At 38.9% G+C, this 23703-nt stretch overlaps 2 protein-coding genes across 6 annotated transcripts in view; both read right to left on the reverse strand.

Moving 5' to 3' along the window:
• LOC121930478 lies at positions 1-10220 on the reverse strand. Of its 4 annotated transcripts, none has more exons than XM_042466847.1 (8): positions 9363-10215; positions 8184-8267; positions 7111-7344; positions 4123-4145; positions 3698-3843; positions 3327-3415; positions 3140-3241; positions 1-2645 (listed from the first exon to the last, which is right to left on the reverse strand). In XM_042466847.1, the coding sequence occupies exons 1-8, from the start codon at positions 9996-9998 to the stop codon at positions 1116-1118; spliced, it is 2844 nt and encodes a 947-aa protein (XP_042322781.1). In that variant the 5' UTR covers positions 9999-10215; the 3' UTR covers positions 1-1115. The 4 variants fall into 4 exon arrangements, with proteins under 4 accessions (XP_042322781.1, XP_042322780.1, XP_042322783.1 ...); XM_042466846.1 differs by having other exon boundaries at positions 3327-3418; positions 9363-10212; XM_042466849.1 differs by lacking the exon at positions 3140-3241 and having other exon boundaries at positions 9363-10220.
• Positions 10221-12444: 2224 nt separating this feature from the next.
• The window catches only part of ANXA10 (annexin A10), a 60753-nt gene continuing 49494 nt past the window's right edge, over positions 12445-23703 (reverse strand). For both annotated transcript variants that reach the window (XM_042466850.1, XM_042466851.1), the window contains 8 exons: positions 22396-22486; positions 20269-20348; positions 19300-19353; positions 19125-19218; positions 18440-18535; positions 17426-17484; positions 14399-14521; positions 12445-13179 (listed from right to left, as the gene is read on the reverse strand). In XM_042466850.1, coding sequence (XP_042322784.1) covers positions 13111-13179; positions 14399-14521; positions 17426-17484; positions 18440-18535; positions 19125-19218; positions 19300-19353; positions 20269-20348; positions 22396-22486 — 666 coding nt within the window. In that variant the 3' untranslated portion in view covers positions 12445-13110. The remainder of the gene's footprint in view (positions 13180-14398; positions 14522-17425; positions 17485-18439; positions 18536-19124; positions 19219-19299; positions 19354-20268; positions 20349-22395; positions 22487-23703) is intronic.

Below are 23703 nucleotides of genomic sequence, written 5' to 3' on the forward strand. Positions count from 1 at the left end.
TTTTTAACTTTCAAAATTTATTGTGAAAAATTAAGTATTAATTCCATGTGTTGTGTGAATCTACAAAAGAAGCCTATGGTGTAAAGAATAATAGATGTGATATGCAGAGCAGTTTATTACAGTGTCACATCTTCAAATTTCATTAAGCTCCTCTCCTAACTTGTGTACTGGTCCAACATCTCTGGTACTGAATAAGATAGGCATAAATACTAATTCAACAGATTTGAACAGAATTCCACACGATACATTCTCACACTGCGGATGGACGAGATTTTCAGGCTGAATATAAATAAAATATAAATGCATATAAGAAAAAATAATTTTAAGACATTTCAAAGGGAAGTACATAAACACTTGAAGTGGTAGTTTTATGCTGTATTAGTGGAGACACAAAAATCTATACTTCCAAAAGCATACAGTTATGGAGCTAAGAATTAGCCACGTTTCCTTATCTGATACTAGTCCTTTCTTCCACTTAACCACCAACTTTACAGCTTCAATCCTATAAAGTTAATGCATACCATTATATCAGAAACAAATTATTTAATGTTTATTTACTAACCAGGATTTAAAGCCGTCATGTCAGATATTGTTTAGTAAACAAACAATAAACAAGTGTTCCTCCTTCAACTGTAATATAAGCCTAAGGTAAAGCCAATGCAAGAAGAAATGAGAAGGGACAGAGGATATTGCAGCACTAGTGCTTTTTCATAGCTTCTTAACATGGCTTTGAAAACAGCTTTGATGACTGAAGTGACCTATTGTTAGTTACTCAAGACATGTTCATTCAACTGGATCCAGTAGTGTAAAACAAAACAAAACAAAACATGCCAATGTTCCCATAATTATAGAACAGTTGTAATATAGTCACTATATCATTAATTTAAATGGCATTTTTGGTATTTAACATTTAATTATTTGAGAACAAATTTAGACAGACCTCACGTGTATTATGTGCATCAGAACACTGTACTAGATTCTATAAAAATATTTCTGATCAGTATTACATTTGATCACATTGCTCTTTTGGAATATAAATAACACAAGATGTATAGTACTCAATAAAATCTGTTTAATTCTTTTGCCTACTCCCAGTTCTCCAACTGGATAATGTTTTATCTACGTTCAGATGTACTGCTAGAATCACTAGCACTGGATGCTTGACTTAGATCTTCTGTATCAGAATTTGAACTTATTGTGCAACTTGCTCCTTCAGGTACTGAAGATCTTTGACCTTTCACAGCTGTTACATGGTTTTTGAATGTGTTTGACCTTTCAGGAAGTTTAGCTGAAGCTAAACTACTAAATGCAGGATCACAGATTACATTTTCTTGAGGAACAAACATATTAACAATTTCTGATTTTGGAGTACTGTCAATGGAGGAGGAGGAAGAACAGGACACTAATAGATGTTTAGGTTCTTGATGTACAGGTACATCATTTACTGAAGGCACAAATTTTTTTGCAGCTGAGATTTTTTCTTTTGATTTCATTTTTGATTTTTCATTTGCATATTCAATTTGGCAAAAAGGTTTCAAAATGTCACAATCATTTTTTGGGCCCCCTTTGTAAGAAAAGATACAAGGAGAGATGTATGTCTTTGAAGAACGCTTATTAGGCACCGTCGGCTTTTTTGAAGTAACTGTGTGATCAAAAACAGAACTAGACATTTTAGATGCCAAGTTAGAAGTGATGCTAGAGTTACAGACCACGTCCTTAGCAGAGATAACGGTAGATGATGCAAGAGAATTGTGTCCTGTATTTTTTTCTATACTGAAGCAGTCTGCTTTGTTCCAATCCACTATTTTCTCAGCAGGAGAAATAAATGAAAATGAAGTCTGATCTGAACTGCCTGGTTTAGTTTTCTGAAACCAATTACTTTTAGTATTGGTAGAAAAAGCTGAGAAGAAAGGATTCTTATTAGCTGGTATGATTAGCTTAGAACTTGTGGTGGTGACAGTAGCAGTAGAACCTGAATCTGAAGAGTTAAATCCATTTATATTACTTGTGTTGCCATCTTGAGTTACAGGTTTTCCAAGGAAAAGAGTGGAGCATACTTCACTTTCTTTTTTGAAAGATAAGGCTGACCCCTTAGTAGCTGGTGTTGTCAAGTTGCCACTTGAACAGGAAACTAGAGGTGCAGTTGGTTGTTCTGCAGCACCACTTAAAGAATGCAGGTTTAAAGTAGCTGCAGATGTTACTGCTGATGTGTGTACTTTTGGAAACACAGTTAAGGGAAAGGGTGTTTCTGAAGGAACTGTTACTGCAGGAAGCAAAGGAATTTTTGCTGCATTAAGACAGCTGTTAGTATCTTTTGACAGTGAGATCTCCTTGCTATCATTCTGTGGTTCTGTCACATTAAGTTGATGCAAATTATAGTTTGAACCAGAGAAATTAAAGTTCACAGCTTCTGTTTTGAACGTAAAGCCAACAGAATCAGAAAAATTACTTCTCTTCAGGCGTTGTCTTTGTAACAGCATCCTCAGTTTCTTTTGGTTTTTTGCTTCAGCACGAACGCAAAAAAGAACATCTGAAGTGTTTTTTGAGAACAGAGATTTTGGCAATGTATGGTTTTCATTTAGAGTCTGTATCTGCAGTTCACCTGGACGCACTTGATGTTTCATGTAATAATTATAGCGCAATTCCTGAAATTAAAGAGGACATCAAATTTGATATAGTGGTTTCCCCAAACTACAAACTGATTCTGCAGTTAAGTGTATTCAAGTAAATACGTCCAGATTTATCTAAAGTGTGGCCTATCCTAGTACATAATGGTAACTTGCATTAAACAAAAAGGCAGGCTATAAACAGTATTTTAGACCTTGTACTTTTCTCAAAATTACCCAATTAACCCAAAGGATTCAATGAAGAGATGAGAGAAAATAGTTCTACTAGGTGTCATCCCTGTCTCTTGATGTGCTGATACTACACCTGTATTACGATGGGCAAGTATTTAAAAATATAAAAAGGTATCAGAGCTCCAGAGGACTAAAGCCATATAGTTGACATTTTTTAAAATGTAGAAACAGATAAGATCAACATGCAGATAATTTTTTATTAAATATGATTAAATATGAACTGAAATGTTTCCATCACCAACATTTCTAAAACATTAAGATTCAGAAAGATTACACCTTACCTCATGACTCATGCTTCCAAATTCAGCTGTCACAGATATCGACATATACTGAGTAGGAATACTCCTACCATTATCCAAAACAATATCTTCTCCTGCCACTGGCTAAAAAGATATTGAAATTAAATACCATTTTGGTGAATTAATGTACATGTAATGCTCTTTGGCATTTACTGACATGCAAACTTACACAGAATCCATTCTTTGTGTTTTTCTTATCTTCACACTTATTTCCACAGTTTGCTGATATGGAACATACACTACCTCTGGGAGAAGTACCTGCTTTTTAAGAGAGAAGGCAAAATCAAAGTTATGAAACAGCATGGAAAGCATTTTGCCATTTTATGCACATATTCATGTTGCTGAGAGCATAAAAAACAAGTAATTTCAGCTATATCTGCATATTAATCAACCGATGAGGTATTTGTTCACTTTAAGAATATAATGGTGTAGGAAGAAAGGGTTTTTAAAAGTTGAAAAATAGCTTCACAATCTCAACAGTTAACTTTTTTTTGTATTATAAAAAGGCTCAACAGCATTGGAACAGAGACATCATTCTACCTTTATCAGCATCCGAATTTAGCAGAGTGAGATTTAAGGCCAAAATATCATTAACTATGGATGTTGTATCCATTTGCTTTTGCCCACATTCTGTTTGGTTTTCATGTTTCGATGCCATCTGCATCAAATCCAGTTGAGTTTTCATTCTGTGTAGAAAATTAAAAGATTCAGTAATAGTTCTATTGCTGCTTCTCACAAATCACATATCATTAAGAACTATAGAATGTCCAAATAAACATGAGAACAAAAAGAGCATACAAACTAGTTCATGAAATTTGCAATTGCAACATTTACAAAATCTATGTCAAAATATTTAAAACGTATAAGATAGTTTTTTATGTGCAGTAATGCATCCACAATTTTATTACCATCTTATTAAAAAGGAGATGCCAACATTTCATGAATAATCAGTGTAATATACTCACCTCTGATTCAGGCTGCACGCAACCTGTGAATTAAATAAATGAGAAAAAACTATTTTCAGCTACAATGAATTAAAACCTCCTTTATCGGAATGTATTTCATTAATCAGACATTTTGTACTATTTATTTTAATACGGCAACTCAAGTCAAGGAAGTAGATTTATACATTTTGGAAGGAAAATCCATCATATGATTTTCCTTTTCAAAGGAAAATTATTTCCAGGGTATGTGTTTACACAGTAGTAGGTCACCACAGACATGCTTCCTCAAAATAATCTTACTCTTCATTCTAGCTGCTAAAATACTTTGTATGTGCCCTGCACTGAACAGTACCAAAAGCAGAGCAGGACAGCATATATGCAGTTTTTCAAATCTGCATGCCTGAGAATTCACCTAATGAATAGGACATTGCTGTTCTGAACATTTGTTTTGATTATCTGAGTACTTGATTTTTTGATGCAAGTGATAAGGACTCAAGCTTTTTATTTTGCTGCACAAGGCTGTGTAAACCCTGCATTTGAGAGACTTGGGGGAGAAACAGACTGCCCCTTTGCGCCGCCATCCGAGCAGCTTCAGGGCATGGCGTTTTGCTGCCACATGCTTTGAAGCTGCCTGGAAGCTGGCTTCACGCTGCCCAGCTGCCCACATGTGGACCAGCTTTTGGGCACTCCGGCAGTATGGCATTTACATGCCGCACACTACTGGAGCACCTGAAAGCCGGCTTTTGTCCCCAGCCATGCGGAAAAGCCAGTTTTTACCATCACAAAAAAGTAGTGGCTATTTGCTAGCTCCTTTTGGGCTGACAAATAGGCAGATTGGGGCTGTGGCTTGTGGTTGCCCCAGTCCCATTCTGGCTTTCTCAAGTGTGGCTTGAAGCCACCCCTTTGGGGTGGTCTTTTTCACCCCTTGGTCAGTTTTCCCTGTTTTAATCATCAGGGAAGCTGTGAAGCCATTTTCATTTTGCTCACCTTTTAGCATGGGCTTTCCTATTTTTATGCTGAAGTGTCCTTGGGATTTTAGTAATTAAAAACTTAAAAATGTTGAAAATTATATGGACTTTGCTATAAAGAAATTTTAATGTAAGTAACTATCAGCTTCATGGGCTGTATGAGTGGCTATTCTGCCATCATTCAAATGACCTCAGGCCTTGGTGTTCACAGAGATAAACGTGAAGTGCAAGATATTATTCTTTTAATTATTCTCTAACATGGAACAGGATAAAGACTTAGAATAACATTCAAGTCATATTTTATTTTTTAAAAAATCCTATTTATTGTACAGAGGGAGATAGAAGTCATTGCAAGAGGTACTGGGAAAACTAAGTCACCAGGAACAGATACTATTCCAATATAATTGCTACAACCTACAAAGACAGAATCAACTCTAATGACAGCTAAAACATGCCAACAAATATGGAAAACAAACAGACCAGAAATGATCACTATATATCCCCATGCACAAAAAAGGAGATACAAAAGACTGCAGCAACTATAGGACCAGAATCTCCCACGCAAGCAACATTATGCTTAAAATTCTGCAACACAGACTCCAACCATATATGTAGCGAAATCCCAGAGGTACAAGCGGAGTTCAGAAAAGGAAGAGGCACTAGGGATCACATTGCAAACATAAGATGGTTAATAGAGTGAACCAAGGAATTCCAGAAGAAAATCAGCACCACAGACCATTGCAAAACCTTTAACTGCATAGATCAGAAGAAGCTATGGAACATTCTTAAAGACATGAGATCGCCAGTACATTTTATTATCCTGATGATAAATCTATACTTAGGACAAGAGGCCATTGTCAGAAATATGGAGAAACTGAATGGTTCCCAATAGGCAAAGGGATTAGGCAAGGCTGCATTCTAACACCCTGTCTGTTCAACTGTTATGAAGAAAACATAATACAAAGAGCGGGCTTGGACTCAGAAGAAGGAGAAGAAAAGATAGGAAGAAGGAACACCAACTATTTAAGATATGTAGATGATACCATACCACTAGCAGAAATGTCACAGGCTTGGAAAAATTACTAAGGAAAGACAAGGAAGGAAGTACAAAAGCAGGCTTACTGCTGAGCATACAGAAAACAAACGTAATGACAACAGAGGATCTACATAAATTCAACCTATATAATGAGGAAATTAAAATAGTTAAAGATTTTCCGTGCCCAAGATCAAACACCAATTGGAATGGAGACTGCAGTCAAGAAATAACAAAAAGACTAGGATTGGGAAAGGCAACCAAGAAGGAACTAGACAAGATAAATAACTGAGCACTAAAGATAGAATCATAAAAGCCATCATATTCCCCATCACTGTGTACAGATGTGAGAGCTGGTCAGTAAGAAAAGCCTACAGAGAAAATAAACTCATTTGAGATATGGGGCTGGAAAAGGATCTTGTGGATTGCCAGAAAGACAAGCAAATGGGTCCTAGAACATCTCAAACTGGAACTGTCCCTGGAAGCAAAGATGATGAGACTGAGGCTGTCACACTTTTGCCACATCATGAGAAGGCACAACTCATTAGAAAAATAATAATAATGCTAGGCAAGGTAGAGGGAAGCAGAAAGAGAGGAAGACCACATACAAATGGGTAGGCTCAGTTGGGGAGGACATGGGCCTGTACCTGCAGAACCTAGCAATAGCAATAACAAGTACATTCCTGTAACGCTTATTAGTTCACATAAGTACTCCCTAAGTGCTATACAGTGTGTAAGCTAATTGGCCCAACAAGCTGGGTACTCATTTTAGCGACCTCGGAAGGATGCCAGCCTGAGTTGACCCTGAGACCTCACAACCTTGTTTTTTTGTGAGTGAGTGGCTGCAGTTCAGGCATTTAACCACTGCACCACTCTAAGCAGAGAGGCTGAGGTTAGGGAGGATTCAAGATGTCTCATTCACAGCGTCGCCATGAGTTGAGGCCTACTTGAGAAAGTAAACAACAACAACAAAAGCTGATCCAGATAACATGAATAAAATGCTTTTACCTCTAAGAAATGATGAGGATCACATTCATCTAAAAGCTTCTCACAATCATTCAGAACATTTTCAATGGTTTTCCTATGAACTTCCTTCATTCGCTTCCATATTAGAAACTCTTTTTCCTTCCTCTTCTTCTGGTTTTCAAGGTCTTCAAGCAATTGTTTCTTTCTCTTTTCCAAAGCACTGCAGACTTTTTCAAGTTCAGTTTTAATAATCTCCTCTTCACTCTGCATTAGTACCTGGAACAGTGATTACATGTAATAAACAATACTCACAGGCCTCATTCACATTTTCCTTAAGGCACATATGTGTGCATCTGGAAGGTCCAGAACATAGCAAGAATGAAGGAAATTAGGGGGAAATTCCATTCCGTTAAAAACCAGAATTTTGGAATAAATATCCCCGTATACCTAAATGAAAGTAAAGGTAATTGAAATAATCACACAGTGTACCCTGATTTTCCCATCCTGCTCTCCTTTCTCCATTGTTTTTCTGTATATATTTGTTTTACACGCTTTTAAGCCTCTTGGAGCAGTGAGCTACCAGACTCATACTTCTATATCTATATAAATAAAATTAATTTAACTTTGTCTCTGTGTAAACAGACCATGTCAAAATGGCTAGAAAGAATTTCACCAAATCTGTTTGGAACAATATGGCTTAAAAACAGGCTAACTTGGCACAGATGAAATTTCACTTTGGGAGTACCATGGAGAACACCCCAATTTGTTTTCATTCATTCATTGTGTGCTTGGCAGCCAGTCAGAAGAGGCATGCTGTTTCAAGTGAGACTGATGTGTAACATGAAGAACATCTGAGCATATCTGAACATAGAGATAAGATACTCATCTTTCAAAACAGCTGAAGCTGATCAGTCATTAATAGCGCTTCATGAACCTCCTGAGCAACGCTGGCTACTACAGCTAGTACATAAACTCGAGACAGAATCAGGCAAAAATGAATAAATAAATAATAATAATGCTTACTTTCACACAGGAACAGAGTAATTATAGACTGGGGTAAACTGAACTAAATATTCTTCCCACTGTTTTCTCTCATTGCCTTAATTTCAGCTTACCCCTGCATCCTTTGGTGAAGTTACTTCCTTCAGCAGGCTCTCATGTAATTCTCTTATTTTCTTCAGATTGCTAAAGAAGGCTAGCTGTAAAAGAGGTATTTATAACAATGCATGATCATTTTGGAATCCATAGAACTCTAACTACGAATGCAGTTATGGAAACCATTTTCTTAAGATCAGCGATGACTTAACAGGATTTACAAGCTACTTGATTTTTACTGTATATGATCATCTTTATTTTTATTTATGGTATTTATACCCCGCCCTCCAGCCCTAAAGGCTATCAGAGCGGCTTACAATCTCCTTCACTATACTTAGGAATGCATTTTTAGCTTGCATGATCAGAACTTCAAGACTGATACTCTTATCTTGGAATAAGTAGGCATTCGTTTCATCCACTTTTACCCTATCATTTGTTGAATTACTAATGAAAATAAAGACTAAGATAAAAAATCTGCAGGAATTTAATGTTTACGTTCCACAGAAATATTCAGAACAAGCTAACAAAGCAAGCATAAGACCCCTAATTTTACGTAAAGGCAAGAGGTACTACTCTTTATACCAATTCCAGTTACTTGCATATTATTTCTGGATTATTCCCAGGTATGTCACAAAAATGTAGCAAAGCAGTGAACTTTAGCTAAACTCTTCTTTTGTTATTGGAGAGTAGATGCTTCTCAAACCTTTGCTTCTTACTCAAGGAAACAAGTAGCCCAGATCCCACCGACTGCATTATGGACAAGCATTCTCCCATTATTCTCTATGGGCACATCTACTCCTTTCATTCTATATGGGGCAAGCATCCTCCAATAACTCTCTCTATAGGGCAAGCATCCTCCAATGCTTCTCTATAGGGCAAGCATCCTCCAATGCTCCTCTATGGGGCAAGCGTCCTCCAATGCTTCTCTATGGGGCAAGCGTCCTCCAATGCTTCTCTATGGGGCAAGCGTCCTCCAATGCTTCTCTATGGGCAAGTACTCTCCAATGCTTCTCTATGAGGCAAGCATCCTCCAATGACTCTCTATGGGGCAGGCATCCTCCAATGCTTCTCTATGGGGCAAGCATTCTTCAATGACTCTCTATGGGGCAAGCACTCTCCAATGTTTCTCTATGGGGCAGACCTCCTCCAATGCTTCTCTAGGGGCAAGCACTCTCCCATGCCTCCCTATGGCTCCTCACCTTCTCCTCCTGGTAGACGGTGCCGACGAGGTTGACGGTGTGGAAGAGGCCCCGGTGCTCCTCGGAGACGCACTGCCCGCAGCCCCTTCGGTGGCAGAGGCGGCAGTAGAGCTCCATGGGGCGCCCGGGGTGTTTCTCACAGGGCGTGGCCAGGGAAGGGGCCAGCGCCCACCAGCCCTCCTCGCCCCCCGCCGCCGCCGCCGCCGCCGCCTCCATCCCGGCCCGGAAGAGCTTGACCACTTCGGCCAAGGTGGTGTTGAGCGGCAAGGAGGCGGCGCCGTCCTCGGGAGGCAGAAGGCAGGGCTTGCGGCAGAGAGGGCATGGCACCGGGATGGCCGAGCAGGAGGAGGAGGAGGCGGCGGCGGCGGCCCGAGCGGCGGTGTTTCGGGCCAAGGCCAGGCACTGGGCGACGCAGGGGCGGCAGAAGTTGTGGGAGCAGAGCGGGAGCGTGACGGGCTCCTCGAAGAGCGAGAGGCACACGGCGCACGTCAGGCTGGCCTCCATTTGGCGCTTGCGCTGCGGACGGCCTCCGAGCCATCGGCCCCTTCGGAGGCCGTTAGAGGAATGGACGACGGCCCGGCGAGCGGGGGATGGTCTAAACCACCAACCCCGCCCCCTCCTCCTCGTCCTCAACATCCGGTTCGCTACCCTTCCTGTCACTCATCCATGTAACCACCAATCGGGGTGCCCCTAGGACTATCTTCCTTTGCCCCACCCCCTCTCAGGCTTGGTCCAAACTGTCAGCGGCCAATTAAAACGAAGTTTCCCTTCCGCTTCCGCTCCCCATTCGCCCCCTCGGCTCCCAGCCGGGAACAAAATGGTCCAAATTGGCAGCGACCAATAAAAATGAACGTTTTCCTTCCGCTTCCTCCTCCCATTCGCCACCGTGGCTGTCACTCTAATCTATAACATCACTCTCATCACACCCATGTCCCGCCTCCTCGGCACGCCAACGGAAACAAAACGGAACTTCAGGACTGTCTTCCTTCGCCCCGCCTCTTCGTCACTGATAGGGTGGTTTGCACCAGATTGGCACAGACTTTTGCCAATAAAATTGTAGGTTTAATTTCTTCTTCGCCCCCGTAACTGTCACTCCTCCCTAACCGCTTATCATTGTTACACCCATGTCCCGCCTCTTTTAGCGCCCTACTGGGAACAGAATAGAACCCATGGCTTCTAGACTGCCTTCCTCTGCTCCGCCTTCCCGTTCATGATAGGATGCCTTGGTTCGGATTGGCAGGGCACTCTACCAATAGAAATGTAGGTTCGCCTTCCGCTTCGCTCTTGTAGCTGTCATTTATCAGACTCCGCCTCCTCGGCGCCTAATAGGGAAGAATGGAACTGTCTTCGTTCGCCCCGCCCCTTTTCCTCCAGTGCGCTTCATGATAGGGTGGCTTGTTCCAGATTGGCAGTGCCCCTAGCCAATAAAACGCAGCACCTCATGAGTGCAGCTGTTTCAGCTTGATATACCTTGAAGAAGTAATGCGGTTTGATACCAGTTTAAGTGCTGTAGCTTCATTTTATGGAACTCTGGGGTTTGCAGATTTACAGGGGAGGGGAGGGAGAAAACGAACTATGCAGTCAGTCTGCAAATAGCAACATTAGCAACAGAAGACATAGGCTATACAAAACTCATTTTCAGCCAAGCACACTTCATGTTAGCCTCAGGCTCTGGCTGCATCTACACTGTAGAGATAATGCGGTTTGATGCCACTTGGAAGTGGTCCTGTGAAATCCTGGGATTTGTAGTTTTACATGGCCTTCAGCCTCCTCTGCCCACAGGGAGCTGGTGCCTCAGAAAACTACAGATCCCAGGATTCTGCAGGATTGGAGCCATGGCAGTTAAACTGGTGCCAAGGATGCACCCTCCTCAGGGCTCTTAAAAAATTAACCATTATGATAATGTAAATTACATAGAGCTACTCACAAGTAAGTGCCAGTGAGGGCTGCATCCACACTGGAGAAATAATCCAGATCAGTATTGGGGGGGGGGGAGGTTTACTGCACATTACACATCTATAGATACAGTACATTGCTTGAAAAGGAGAAGCAGATTTGAGAGTACAACACATGCAGAACTGTCTCAAAAAGTAATGTAAGGGAAAGGGATGTTCAGTCCTTTCCACTCTTCCTTGGCACTCTTTCCTACCATTAGATGGCAAATGTGCATTTAACCTCAAAGCAAGTGCATTTAGAAATACAATGTGACTTTAATCTCTCTTTTTCTAAGGTTGCATCCGCACTGCCAAAATAGTCTGGTTTGATGCCACTTTATCTGCCATGAGTCAATGCTATGGAATTCCAGGAAACCCTGAGCCCTGAAGTGGTGTCAAACCAGATTATTTCTGCAGCACAGATGCAGCCTCAGACATACTAAATTTGGGAATGAATTGCCTTGGTAATCTTCATATACTAATCTAAGCATTTATATTCTTTCTTTTGCTCTCTAGGTAGTACCTGAGATCCAGTGGCTTATACAGCGAAGGCAAACACTCCTTTCTCTTGCAGCTGGAGAAGTGCTTCATTGGGCATATTTAGATGTCACAGGACCAAGTCCAGCCTGGTTTCCTCACACAACAAGTTTAAAAGCTTTTGCTTCTGTTTTCAATTAACCACAACTTGCTGTGTCTTCCCCACTCTATAAACGCTTTAAAGATTAAAAACCTTAAATGTGATATCTAAAAGCCAAGTTTCACGCATAGTTTTATGTAGCTGGTTTGTTTCAGCAAACCATAGTTAATGTGAACCACACGTTTAGGTTCAAACATGATACTATGGTTAGTTGAAATTAGAAGCAAAGGTTTCCAATCTCTCACGGTCACAATGTATGAACTTCTACCCTTTTCTCCTTTGGAGTGACTGGGAAGATATTGGGATCTCTTTTTTCCCCTCTTCCAATAAATGTGTGGCCCTCCAGAAGTTGTGGAACTGCATCTCCCAGCACCCTTCACCACTGTCTATTTTGTTTAGGTCTGCTGGTATTTACAGTCCAATGACATCTGATTCTTACCCCTGCAATAAACCATTCTTTATCATGATATCCAAACCCAGCCATAAGTGTAAAATCAAATACCATTTAACATTAAGCATGCAGTTATACTTTATTTAGACACAGCAGAATTATACAAGAGAGTGAAATTAGATACTGGATATCTGCTGGTTCATTTTGAAGCGGAAGGCAATGTTGTAGTAAAATATATATCAAATTATATTTAAAAATTCCTGGTGTGAAACTGTGTTCAGTTAAAAAACCATTTATGCCTGTACAGACCATATGATATTAAAAATTATTCCTTATCCATTTGAAAATACTATACTGTCCATTTTCCTTCTATATTTCATAGAAATCAAGGTGTATTTGATCAGAAAAGTTTCAGCACTACAACTAATACAAATGGTGTGATGCTACAACCTGACAAATGAGTTATGTTTGAATAATATGCCAAGTATCAGATTAAAAAAATTATTCAAAGTAATGCAGAAAATAATACTACTCACTGGTCTTATCATTGGGGATGAAAACAAACCTTAATATAATTAGAAAATGCAAAATGTGTTGATGCACAGTGACTTCTGACAATCTGTGTAGCTACCATAAGTTTTCTTTAAAGATAACAGGTCATTAAACAAATCATAGTGGCAAGTTTTGTCTGTAGAGAAAAAAATTTACACAGCTTGTATTTCTATAATTAAATAATAATCCAGGCTATAACTTTTTCGTCCCATCTTCAACATTAGTTTCTTCCCTTTAATAATCCTCAGCATCACCGGCACAGATGGCAAGTAGAGCTTTTTCATAATGTCCAGAGGCAAAATGCTACAAAGTAAATGAATACATATTTTAAGGACTTTATGTAAGCATTTTATTTAAGGATTTTCTGGATTGGTGTGTGAGTATGCAGAGGACCAAGCAACCCAATCAAATGAAGTTTGAGGATGGTCTTATTACTTCTTTACCGAAGGGTAGAGCAACCTCTCTACAGCTCTTCTTTCTCAATCTCACTTCCATTTGGCTGGACAATATAGCAATAGCAAGTTCCTTTCTATGCCACTTATCAGTGGACTAGCACTCATTTACAGGCAATTTACAGGCTGGGAACTCATTTTGCCAACCTGTGAAAGGATGGCAGGCTGAGTAGACCTTGGAGCCCCACCTGGAACCAAACTTACAACCTTGTATACTAGCATTTAACCACTGCATTGCCATAAATCTCCACATCATTACACAGGATTCTAGGGCAGTGATGGCGAACCTATGGCACGCGTGCCAGAGGTGGCACTCAGAGCCCTCTTTGTGGGCACATGTGCCATCATCCCAGCACAGAGTTTGCCAAAGTTTGTTACTGGAAAGCCAGTTTGTTACTGGCACTTTGCAATAAATAAGCGGGTTTTGGGTTGCAGTTTGGGCACTTGGCGTCTAAAAGGTTCACCATCACTGTTCTAGGGCATATTCTCAGATGCTCTTGGCATGTAACCCTACCTTGGTGCTAATGGGTGTAAAGGACAAACATGTATAACTGTACACACATTGGCATCCATGTGAGCTGGAACAATGCACCACTGAAATTTCAGATCAAATGGAGGTCATGAAGACTGGCAAGTCACAAATGCAGTGTTAGGAGACAGCGATCCACAACATGGCTCCAGTTTCTGATTTGTTAAGGAAACTAGTTACAAACTCCCAAAAAAGGGCTTCTGATTTGAAAGAATATACAGTAGTTATAATTCTGGAGTGATATGTTGTTTGGGAGCATTTTCTTCTGAATAGAAATGATAGCAGGTGCAATAAAGCATCAAGTCCTTCAACTGACAAAGCCTGTTTTGTTTCCCAAAAAGATCAAGGCAAAACTAAAATTAACTTTCAATAAAAATAAGAAGTCACTTCTCAAATCAGAAGCCATTGTTTTCTTTTTCTTTTCTTGAAAGTTAAGGATAGTTAAGGGTTAGTATGGTCGTTGTCTGTTTCTGAATGGCTAAATGATTGTAGTTCAGACATACACAGCCAGTGACAAACTAGCCAGGTACTGTAGACTTACTCTGATATCATGCAACAGTGATTTTCCATATCTCTCTTTATACCGCTGCCTGATAGTCATCAGATCAATTTCACTTCTGGCAATCAGAATCCTTATAATTGTTTTATTATGGAATCCTAAATCCTGAAAGAGGATAGAAACATTAGATGGTGGCATATTTCTGTTGTCTACATAGAACTGATATAGGTTAGCTTTTTGGTCTAAATAATAAATCAGGGTGAATTGTCAGGGAATGCAGTCAGGAAAAATGTCAGGTTTTTTTCTGTATAGAAAGATCTAATTTCTAAGTAATATACTGTGTACATTTGTTGTTGCTGGGTGCCTTCAAGTCATTTCTGACTTAACGCATTCCTAGGGTGAAACTATCATGGGGTTTTCTTGGCAAAATTTGTTCAGAGAAGGTTGCCATTGACTTTCCTTGAGGCTGAGAGTATGTGACTTTTCCAAGGTCACCCAGAAAGTTTCATGGAATCAAACTTTGGTCTCCAAGTCACAGTCTAAGACTCAAACTGCTACGCCATGCTGGACCATGCAAAAGGTGGAACACAAAAATGGAATATAATTTTCCGTGCTGCATTTGTTATTTTGGAGCTATGGCTTATTCTTATTTTTGAGAATTTCAATAAAAATGTTGGGTACCATGGCAGCTATGATAAATATTCTAATTAAAATTAGGATGGCATCAATTCTGTTATCAGAAGTCACTGAATGGTTTTAGTAAATATAATTTAAGTAGATTGAGCCAGTGTGGCCCAATCTATTCTAGCTATATATACTAGCAATAAATACTATACTATAGCTAGTATAGCCAGAATTTTGGGTGCATGTGCCTTCAAGTCATCTGCCAATTTATGGGGACCCTATGAATTTCATAGGATTTTCAGATACTTTAGTAATTTTAAATACAAACTTGAATTTGATTAAAGTCTGTGGAACAATGGTGACATCTAATGGTCAGAATATTTTGAATAGTACTTCATTGGTGACATAGTAACCCTTCTATGTGATCTAAAACTGGCAAGAAATAATTGTCAGTGATGAGATTTTTCTCCAAGAAAGAGGGACACACAAAGAATATAAATACTTGTTTATAAGGTTTCAATCCTATGAAGACTTCATTAAAATCTTTCCAAATGTTTATTTTTGCAGGAAAAAAATCTTGATATTCTATGAATGTAACTTTGTGCAGAATTATATTGTGTCTCTGTAACTAGGTACTGTACTATAATATCTTTTTCATTTTTAAGTGTTCCAGAAGGACAGTTATTTGCCAGTGCCTCAACTGGCATCCTGCTGGGTGTTTATGACATTTGCAAACTGACTAGTATGTATGTATATGTGCCTTCAAGTTGCCTGTCCACTTATGGCAACCCCATGAATTCCATAGGGTTTTCTTAGGCAAGAAATACTCAAAGATGGTTTTGCCAGTTCCTTCTTCTGAAACATAGCCTACAGCACCTGGTATTCCTTGGTGGTCTCCCATCTATGTAGTTACCAGGGCTGGCCCTGCTCAGAAAGGATCTTGTGCATTCAGAGTACAGTATTTAGGCTTACAATCATGTTATGGTGCATTCAAATGCATATATACACAGGAGAGGAATAGAGGCTTTGGTCCAAAACACACTGCAGAAATAATCCAGTTTGAGAACGCTTTAATTGCTCTGGATCAATGCTAGGGAATTCTGGGAACTGTAGTTTTATGAGACATTTAGCCTTCTCTGTCAGAGAGCTCTGGTGCCACAATAAACTACAATTCCTAGGATTCCCTAGCACTCAGCCAGGGCAGTTAAAGCAGTCTCAAACTGGATTATTTCTGCAGCTCTTTTAGACCATAGTTATATCTATGGGGCCATTGTGCAAATAAAGCCAGCAGCATGGCTGTTGTACAGTAGTCCTAATGCATATGCTATGCTTTGGGATGCAGTCATGACATGCAACCATACTATTGAGTTGTAATGCTTTATGGTAGGGGAAGATGTACTACCATGGTTGCATGTCATGACTGTGACATAGCTCCATCAATGTTTAGATACACATTCTGGCCTCTGATGCAGGATCTTGGTCAATATTTCCAAGATTTCTGTAGTCTGCTGCTTGAAATGACAAACACAGCTCTCTTAGATCACTGAAAAGCACTGATGGAAATATGAAACATTTTAGGCGAAGTCTATTCAGACACTGCAAGAGACATTGTGCCATGCACAGGAATAAAATCTTTTACAATGAGGGACTCGGTTTCTAGCAATATAACCCAGGCCTCAAGTACTATGAAATCGTACAGTGAATGGAGTTCTCTGGGAAATAGAAACTTTGGGCCTGGCCCAGGATGGTATTTTAGCAATTCTGATTTGAAACAAAGGTTCAGTGGAATGGAAAGGAACAGAATGAAATGAAATGCAAGTGATGGTATTTTTGGACTATAGACCAGTCCTATTCCATGATAGTACATAACTTGCAATTTCACATTTGTACACCAGAGGGAGACTCAACCTATATAGAACACTTACTTTTAATGGAATATTGAACATTTGTCTTCATATTAAGATACGCAGATACTCAGTGCTGCATGTTATCAATGGATGAGACTTTATAATGGAACACCAATTATCTAAGACTCTAAACAGTGGCCAGGGAGAATTTCAAATGCTATCATTTCCTCTCCCAATAATAATAATAATAATAATAATTTCTTACCCAGTTTAAACTTCACAGAAAAAAGACTTCAGTCCAAGCAGAATTGGCAGTAAGCAAATGTTTCACTGAACTTTCTTTTGAGGAGACAATTAGATCCAGCCTGTACATCTAGCAACCCAACCAATATACAAAAAATGGGATTGCATTGCATCTCTCAGATCATTGTGTTAACTACATTGTTTGGGATTTGTAACCGACATGATTATAATAAAGCCCTAAAGCTAGAAAGCAGCACTTTAAAAATAAGGATTATAACCCCTGTAGAGGAGAACTGGGCCACTTAGCAAACAAAAGCATAGTATAACCAGACTTTCAGATGATGTAAATACTCACATGAATTGCATTGTAAAGTCGATAAGCAAAATAGGAAGCTTTGTCTCTAACACACAGAACTGAGGGAAGAAAATCAGATAAAGAAATTACAAAACCTTCCTGTCACAATTATAAATAAGTAATTACTATTAATGTCTTTCATAGTAAAAACCAGCCACTTCTTTCCACCCTTTTCTTTAGCTCCTCTTATAACTGATAGTGTCTGGGAAACAAAAACAAAATACTGTATTGATGAAGAATTCTAAAATTCCATATTTCACAGTAAAAGATAACATGCTAGAATTGCTTCATTCCAGGCAAAATCTACTTTGTAATGTTTAGCTCCCCAATCCAAAAATTGGGTTATCAAAATATTTATTAGCTAGAACAAGAAATTCCAAAGGCTGTGGATAATGAATTGGATTTGTGACTCCTATTTCATTAAATACATTAGAGATGAATGGAAGTCCTTAGTCAACTGGAACCATCCCTTTGAAAAGTATGATTTACCTAGGTCTAAAATGTATCCAGCCAATATTACTTGACAGAAGGAATATGAAATACAGAGAATAACTACATTCTGTAAGACAAGCCTATTCAAACATAAGCCCCATGGTATTCAAATGGACATATTCCTAGGTGAGTATGCATAGGAATATATCTGAAAAGACTTTAATGGTCTGGACTAGCATGGAAAACAGTAAGGTGTCTAAAAACCACTATCAGCAATTTCAAAGAGCGATCTAGACTCAGATCTAAACATCATCAAAAGCGGCACAAAATGGCTTAAGCAATAACAGCTATAAAACAGAGAGCACAATTAATGTGTCTCTCAAGAGTGAGTAGCAAAATTTCCACAGCTTGTAAGCAACTATGGATTACACAGCAATTTGTAGTCCTGTTTCAGAGGTACTAATAGCTTTTCCAATTAGTAAACTGATTTTCTAATTTTTCTTTTTCTATGTATGGCAATGTTATACAGTATTACTACACGCACGACAGTATAATGTATTGTAGTTATAAATATTTTGTTACCTATTGCTACTAGTAATTCCTGAAAATATCCATCATAACATTCTTTAATGGCATCTATTATGTCTTGTCCAGAGATATTCTGAAACTCCTGAAAAACTTAAGAAAATACATTTATAATTGGTGAGCAGTTTTTTAGTCACTTAACTTGAATGAATTAATTTAAATGTCAGTGTTCATATCCATTTCTGGTTAGAATAATTTTAGATAAAGATAAAACACAATATCCAGTGTCTAACCCCCCCCCAACAAATATTGCCCATACTGTCAAAGCACATGATTTGACAATCACAATTTTGCCAAACTAATAAAAGAATATTAAGAAGGTTATATTTATAGTATGCAACTTGGTGTATGGTACCAACTATTGTACCAGTTATTTGATTATGTTTCTAGCTATGTTTTTACTGGATGCTATAAACAACAAATAGACAACTGAGATCCAATTTGATCAAAATGAGAACTTGTTATAGTGACTGACTCTTTGAGGCAATAAATCCCCCTGTGTAAAGGGGTCTTCAGCAGCCAATCAGTTTGTGTTAAGCTAAGTTACCATTAGTGCCTTCTGACTTCTGACACAATTAGAGTTCTCATGAATAGCTTTTCATTGTCAGTCAAGCACTGTATCTTCTTTTCCCATTACATGTTCATTTAGTTAAGGCTGGGTGAAGTTATGAAAATAAATTACCCATCCACAATTGCTGGTAGCTCTTGTTGCACAGAATCATCTGCAGCCGGGTTTTGTGTTCCCCAGTTTTTTGCTGGCATGCTTCCCATAGGACCTAGATCATTAAAAGAATAATGATGTGTAAGAAGCCACTAAAGCAAACAACTTTTCAAAGGGATTGAAAACTTGCTGATACCATTGCATCCTGAGCAGCCATAGCAGGATCTGCATATCCTTCTTGTCTGGTTCCCTAGGGAAAAAAAATAAGGCATATAGCTTAAAGTGAGATTGTATCACTTTATACAATATTGTATCAAATATTGTATCACAATATTTGCCTTAAAAACCCATCCATCTAACTCCATAACCATGGCAGCTTGTTGTAGCTATTCAGTTGAAGTAACACTGCAATACACATGCACACAATTATTCTTTAATATTGCTCAATGTCTTCCAAAGGTGGACCACAAATACTCCTTGGCTCTTATTACACATATGCACATTGGACCTTAATTATACAAATACACTCTTCCCCCCTTCCCAAACATAGTTAGTTCATATGCAGCCTTTGTGTGGTATATTTTCTTTTACATATATGAACAGAGCATTTTGGCTCTTTAATAGAACTAGAAAGGTTTTTAGACTGGAACTCTTGGAAGCTCTGAGCCAATGTGACCAATGATTCTTAGAGCTACAGTCCAAACAAGTAACATTTCTAAACTCTGCTCATTCCTCACAACTTTACAATGCCTCATATTGTAAGATCTTATTGGAGGAGAAGTGGAGAGTATAAAGGATCAGTTTATCTGTAATGCTAAACTATGGTTTGTCATGCCTTGTGTTTGCATTCTTCCTTCTCTCTCTAGACACAAGCCTTCTGATTCCTTTCCTGAATTCTTAATTAGAACAGTCCAATAATTTGTTAAGACTTTCATTAGTGTTTGCTTTTCAACTCAGAAGTAGAAATTAGTTTTAAATATGATTTCCAATTTGAGTTTAAAGGGGAATTGTAAATTTAGAAGCAATATCCCCCCATTCTCTCTTCAAAAATTAAAGTTTTGTAAGGGCAGTTAACAACAGCAGCAATTTAAAGAGCGAAGGAGCCCTGAATAACAAGAGAACTTTTGATAGTTAAAATTAAAAAAAAAAGTCATTCACAAAATACCTGAGCAAGGTTCAGAAGTGTATCTCTAAAATGTCCAGAAGTCTCAGAGTAAATATCTGGAGAAAGGTCAGTGTTATATTCTAGGAAAAACACAGTAACTGTTATGAACATTGCTGAATGGGTCAGTGACAGCTATTATAAAATGACTCTAAAATATGTCATAGAATCAGGGGGACTATTAAGGGTGGTAGTGGGGGGGAAGTGGGCCACACTGGGTGTCACCCCCATTTGACACCATGACCACCACCCCAATGACACTATTGCACCATAGAAGCTTGCATTCAGGTTGGGAAGAAAGGAGTGGAGGTACAAGCTTCTGTGGTACCTCCTCCTCCTCTGTGCAAAGGCCACCAGCTCTGTCTGCCCCCTCTGTACCTGCTGGTGGGAGTAATATGCTCCAAGTGGACCAGATGGTATGAAGGTGGGAGGTGCCACTCCTACAGCCTCATCTGCCTGTCCACCTGCATTCCCACCAGACTTGCCACTGATTCACTGGCCACCTTCTTCCTCTCCATCAGGTGCAAGTGTACCAGGTAGACAGAGCAGGAGTTCTGCTGCCAGTATAATTCTTTCCAACACAAATAGGTTCTTTTGCAGAGGGAACAACTTCATATAAATATGCTGATTGTTGAAGGAAGTAGGGTGGTGGTCATGGTGTTATATGGGGGGGATATTTTGTGTACTTCCATCTGTTGATGGTCTATAGCTCCCATTAAAGCCAATAACCAGGTTGCATTCCAGCCATACATCTGGAGGGCTGTAAATTGGCCACCTCTGTGGTACTAATTGGATGTAGCTTTTCTATACCCTGACATAGGTTTTTTTATAAATATGAATAAATGAATATTAATATGATCAAAAGAAACCATGAAATAAGTCCTAATGTGGTATTATATGTAGCGTAGTCATTCTGTTTTATTCTCCAAGCATTATACAGTAGAAGGCTTTCCAAAAAAGTAAATGGATATATCTCTAAGGTTGAAAATCTACATATCTGTAGCTAGAAGTAAGTTCCATTGAATTATTTCTGACTACAAAATTATATTCTTTTAACACAATTGATATGACAGTAATAAAAATGAACGTATTTTCATGCTACTTTCTATTCTGACATTGAATAGTTCAGAACATCTAGGATCAGATAATGCTACCTGTTAATGCAACTTAAAGAGGTATGATTTTCTCCTGCACCACATTTTAAAGGGGAGAAAATTAGTAGGGCAACAAAGAACTTATTGTAGCCATAGAATAATCTCAGGAGATGTTTTAATTATGCTAAGAATTTGTGTGGAACTGAACAAGATGGATTAAAGATGGATGGATGCAAGCCTGCGTTGAGCTTGAGCCCCTGGCTAGTAATGAACTCACAACCTTATGGTCTGTGAGTGAGTGGCTGCAGTACAGGCATTTAACCCTTGCGCCACCAGGGTTTAGGAGATTATCACACAGCAGCTTACCATCGCTAAAACGTGGCTAAATTGACTGAAAACTGAGACTGTGTGATCGGTAGTTGAGCTTATTTCTGACAATTAAATTGTCATGGAGGTGTCCCACTCCTCTTCTGTCATCAAAGGGTTCGTGCAGCAGCCATGTCTCCAATAACAGGAACTTTCGTTATTGGAGAAATGGCTGCTGTGCGAACGCTTTGATGATGGAAGAGGAGCGGGACACCTCCCTGACAATCTAATCGCAGGAAATAAGCATGACTGCCGATCACACTGTTGTGGTTTTTGGACAATTTTAGTCACATTTTAGCAATGGTAATCTTCTGTGTAATAATCTCCTTACACTCTGATAACTGTAGGAGGCTTATATCTTGAATAATAACTACTCCTTCTCCTCAAGTAGTCATGAGTACTGTAGAAGGACTGAGTAAATGTTCTATGCCAATATTTTGTCAAACTATGATTCCCAGGATTCTGTAGGAGCAACCAAAATAAATGGTCAAAAACAGAGCTTGGAAATTGGCTATGGTGACTGGAGATTTTGGAAGTCGTCCATAAAAGAAATGATTCTCACCTCTCGTCTAACACGTAAAACATTAAGGGTATGAACATCTCCTTACAGCATGTTCTAGATTATAGTTGCTATGGTACTCTTTGTGGGGGTGAAAAGAATGATAGTTACGCAAAAGGTAGGCCTCTTTCATCTGGAAGATCTCTCCATTTGATCTTGAGGCTAATATATCAATTAGGCAGTTTTCCTCTGTGTCTGCTCCCTACAGTAGAGGAGATAAAGATTTCTGATATAAACAGTGGTTTCAAATACAACTAATGCATTAATTTAGAATAAGCAGAGCATACTGGAGTATCTAAAATCATTTCATAGCAGTAGCTTTTCAAGTTGTTTGTTTCCTGGGAAGCAGTGATTTTATCTCATTTGCTTTAGGACTGCATTGATCACAGAGTATCAGACTGCCTAAGCCTATGACAGCTTATCAGCATGTTTACATTTAAGTGTACAAGTCTTTCCTTTGATGAAACAAGATAGAAAATAAGAAGAGCTCTTAGTTAATATTAATTGGTTCTCTAGGAAGCAGTAGGAAAAAACACAGTTATGTACTTGGGATTTAATAGTGTACCACTATTCTAAGACTGCAGTTCTATGCACATTTACTTGACAAGAGTCTCCTTACAGAAATGAATGCACTTTCTGAGTGGATATGTATAGGGCCATGCAACTTAACTTCTGAATAATTAGACAGTCTATTAATAATATAAAATTGTAGTACCATTAGAATTAACTTCACTGCTGATGTGTATACTAAATATATGTATTATTCTACATGTGCAAAATTTGAGATGGCATGCATAATATCCAGAATTTCTTATACTGACCATAGGATTAATGTCAACAGTCACCAATTATCAATACATATTATGATTTACTTAATATAGACATGAAATTCTTCAATATCATTCCAACTTCAATAGTATGTATGTGCCCAGCACTGGACTGGAACCAAAACCTCAGTAAATAAATTTAAAATATGTATAAATGTTTAACTGTGATATGGATGCCTTGGAGTCACCATAGGTCAAAAATGACCCGGAGGCACACACACACAAAAATAAGAAGTCTAATAACTGTCAGAGAGCACCATAAACATGTGGGTTTTTTAAAAATCATTTCTCTTGAAGCCTGAGTAGGCAGCCCATTTTGGAGGCGTGGTGGTAGAAACTGATATTGGATCCATCCTATTGATGCAGTGTTGCTGCCACTGATATCTAGCATAATCTGTTTGTGGCAACAGTAGTGCCCTCTGTGATGCAAAATGGAGGCAGAGAATGGCTCCACCCACATCCCATAGTGTGTTCTTTCCTCCAGAAGAGAAGGGGAAAAAAGAGGGATTTTTATGGTGTGGCCAAAATTTTGGCCTGTTCTTTCAGCAACGCCACCAACATCATTACCAAATGGAACAATAGTGGCCTCAGA

Source organism: Sceloporus undulatus, chromosome 5 (genome assembly GCF_019175285.1).
Source record: "Sceloporus undulatus isolate JIND9_A2432 ecotype Alabama chromosome 5, SceUnd_v1.1, whole genome shotgun sequence".
NCBI lineage: Eukaryota > Metazoa > Chordata > Lepidosauria > Squamata > Phrynosomatidae > Sceloporus > Sceloporus undulatus.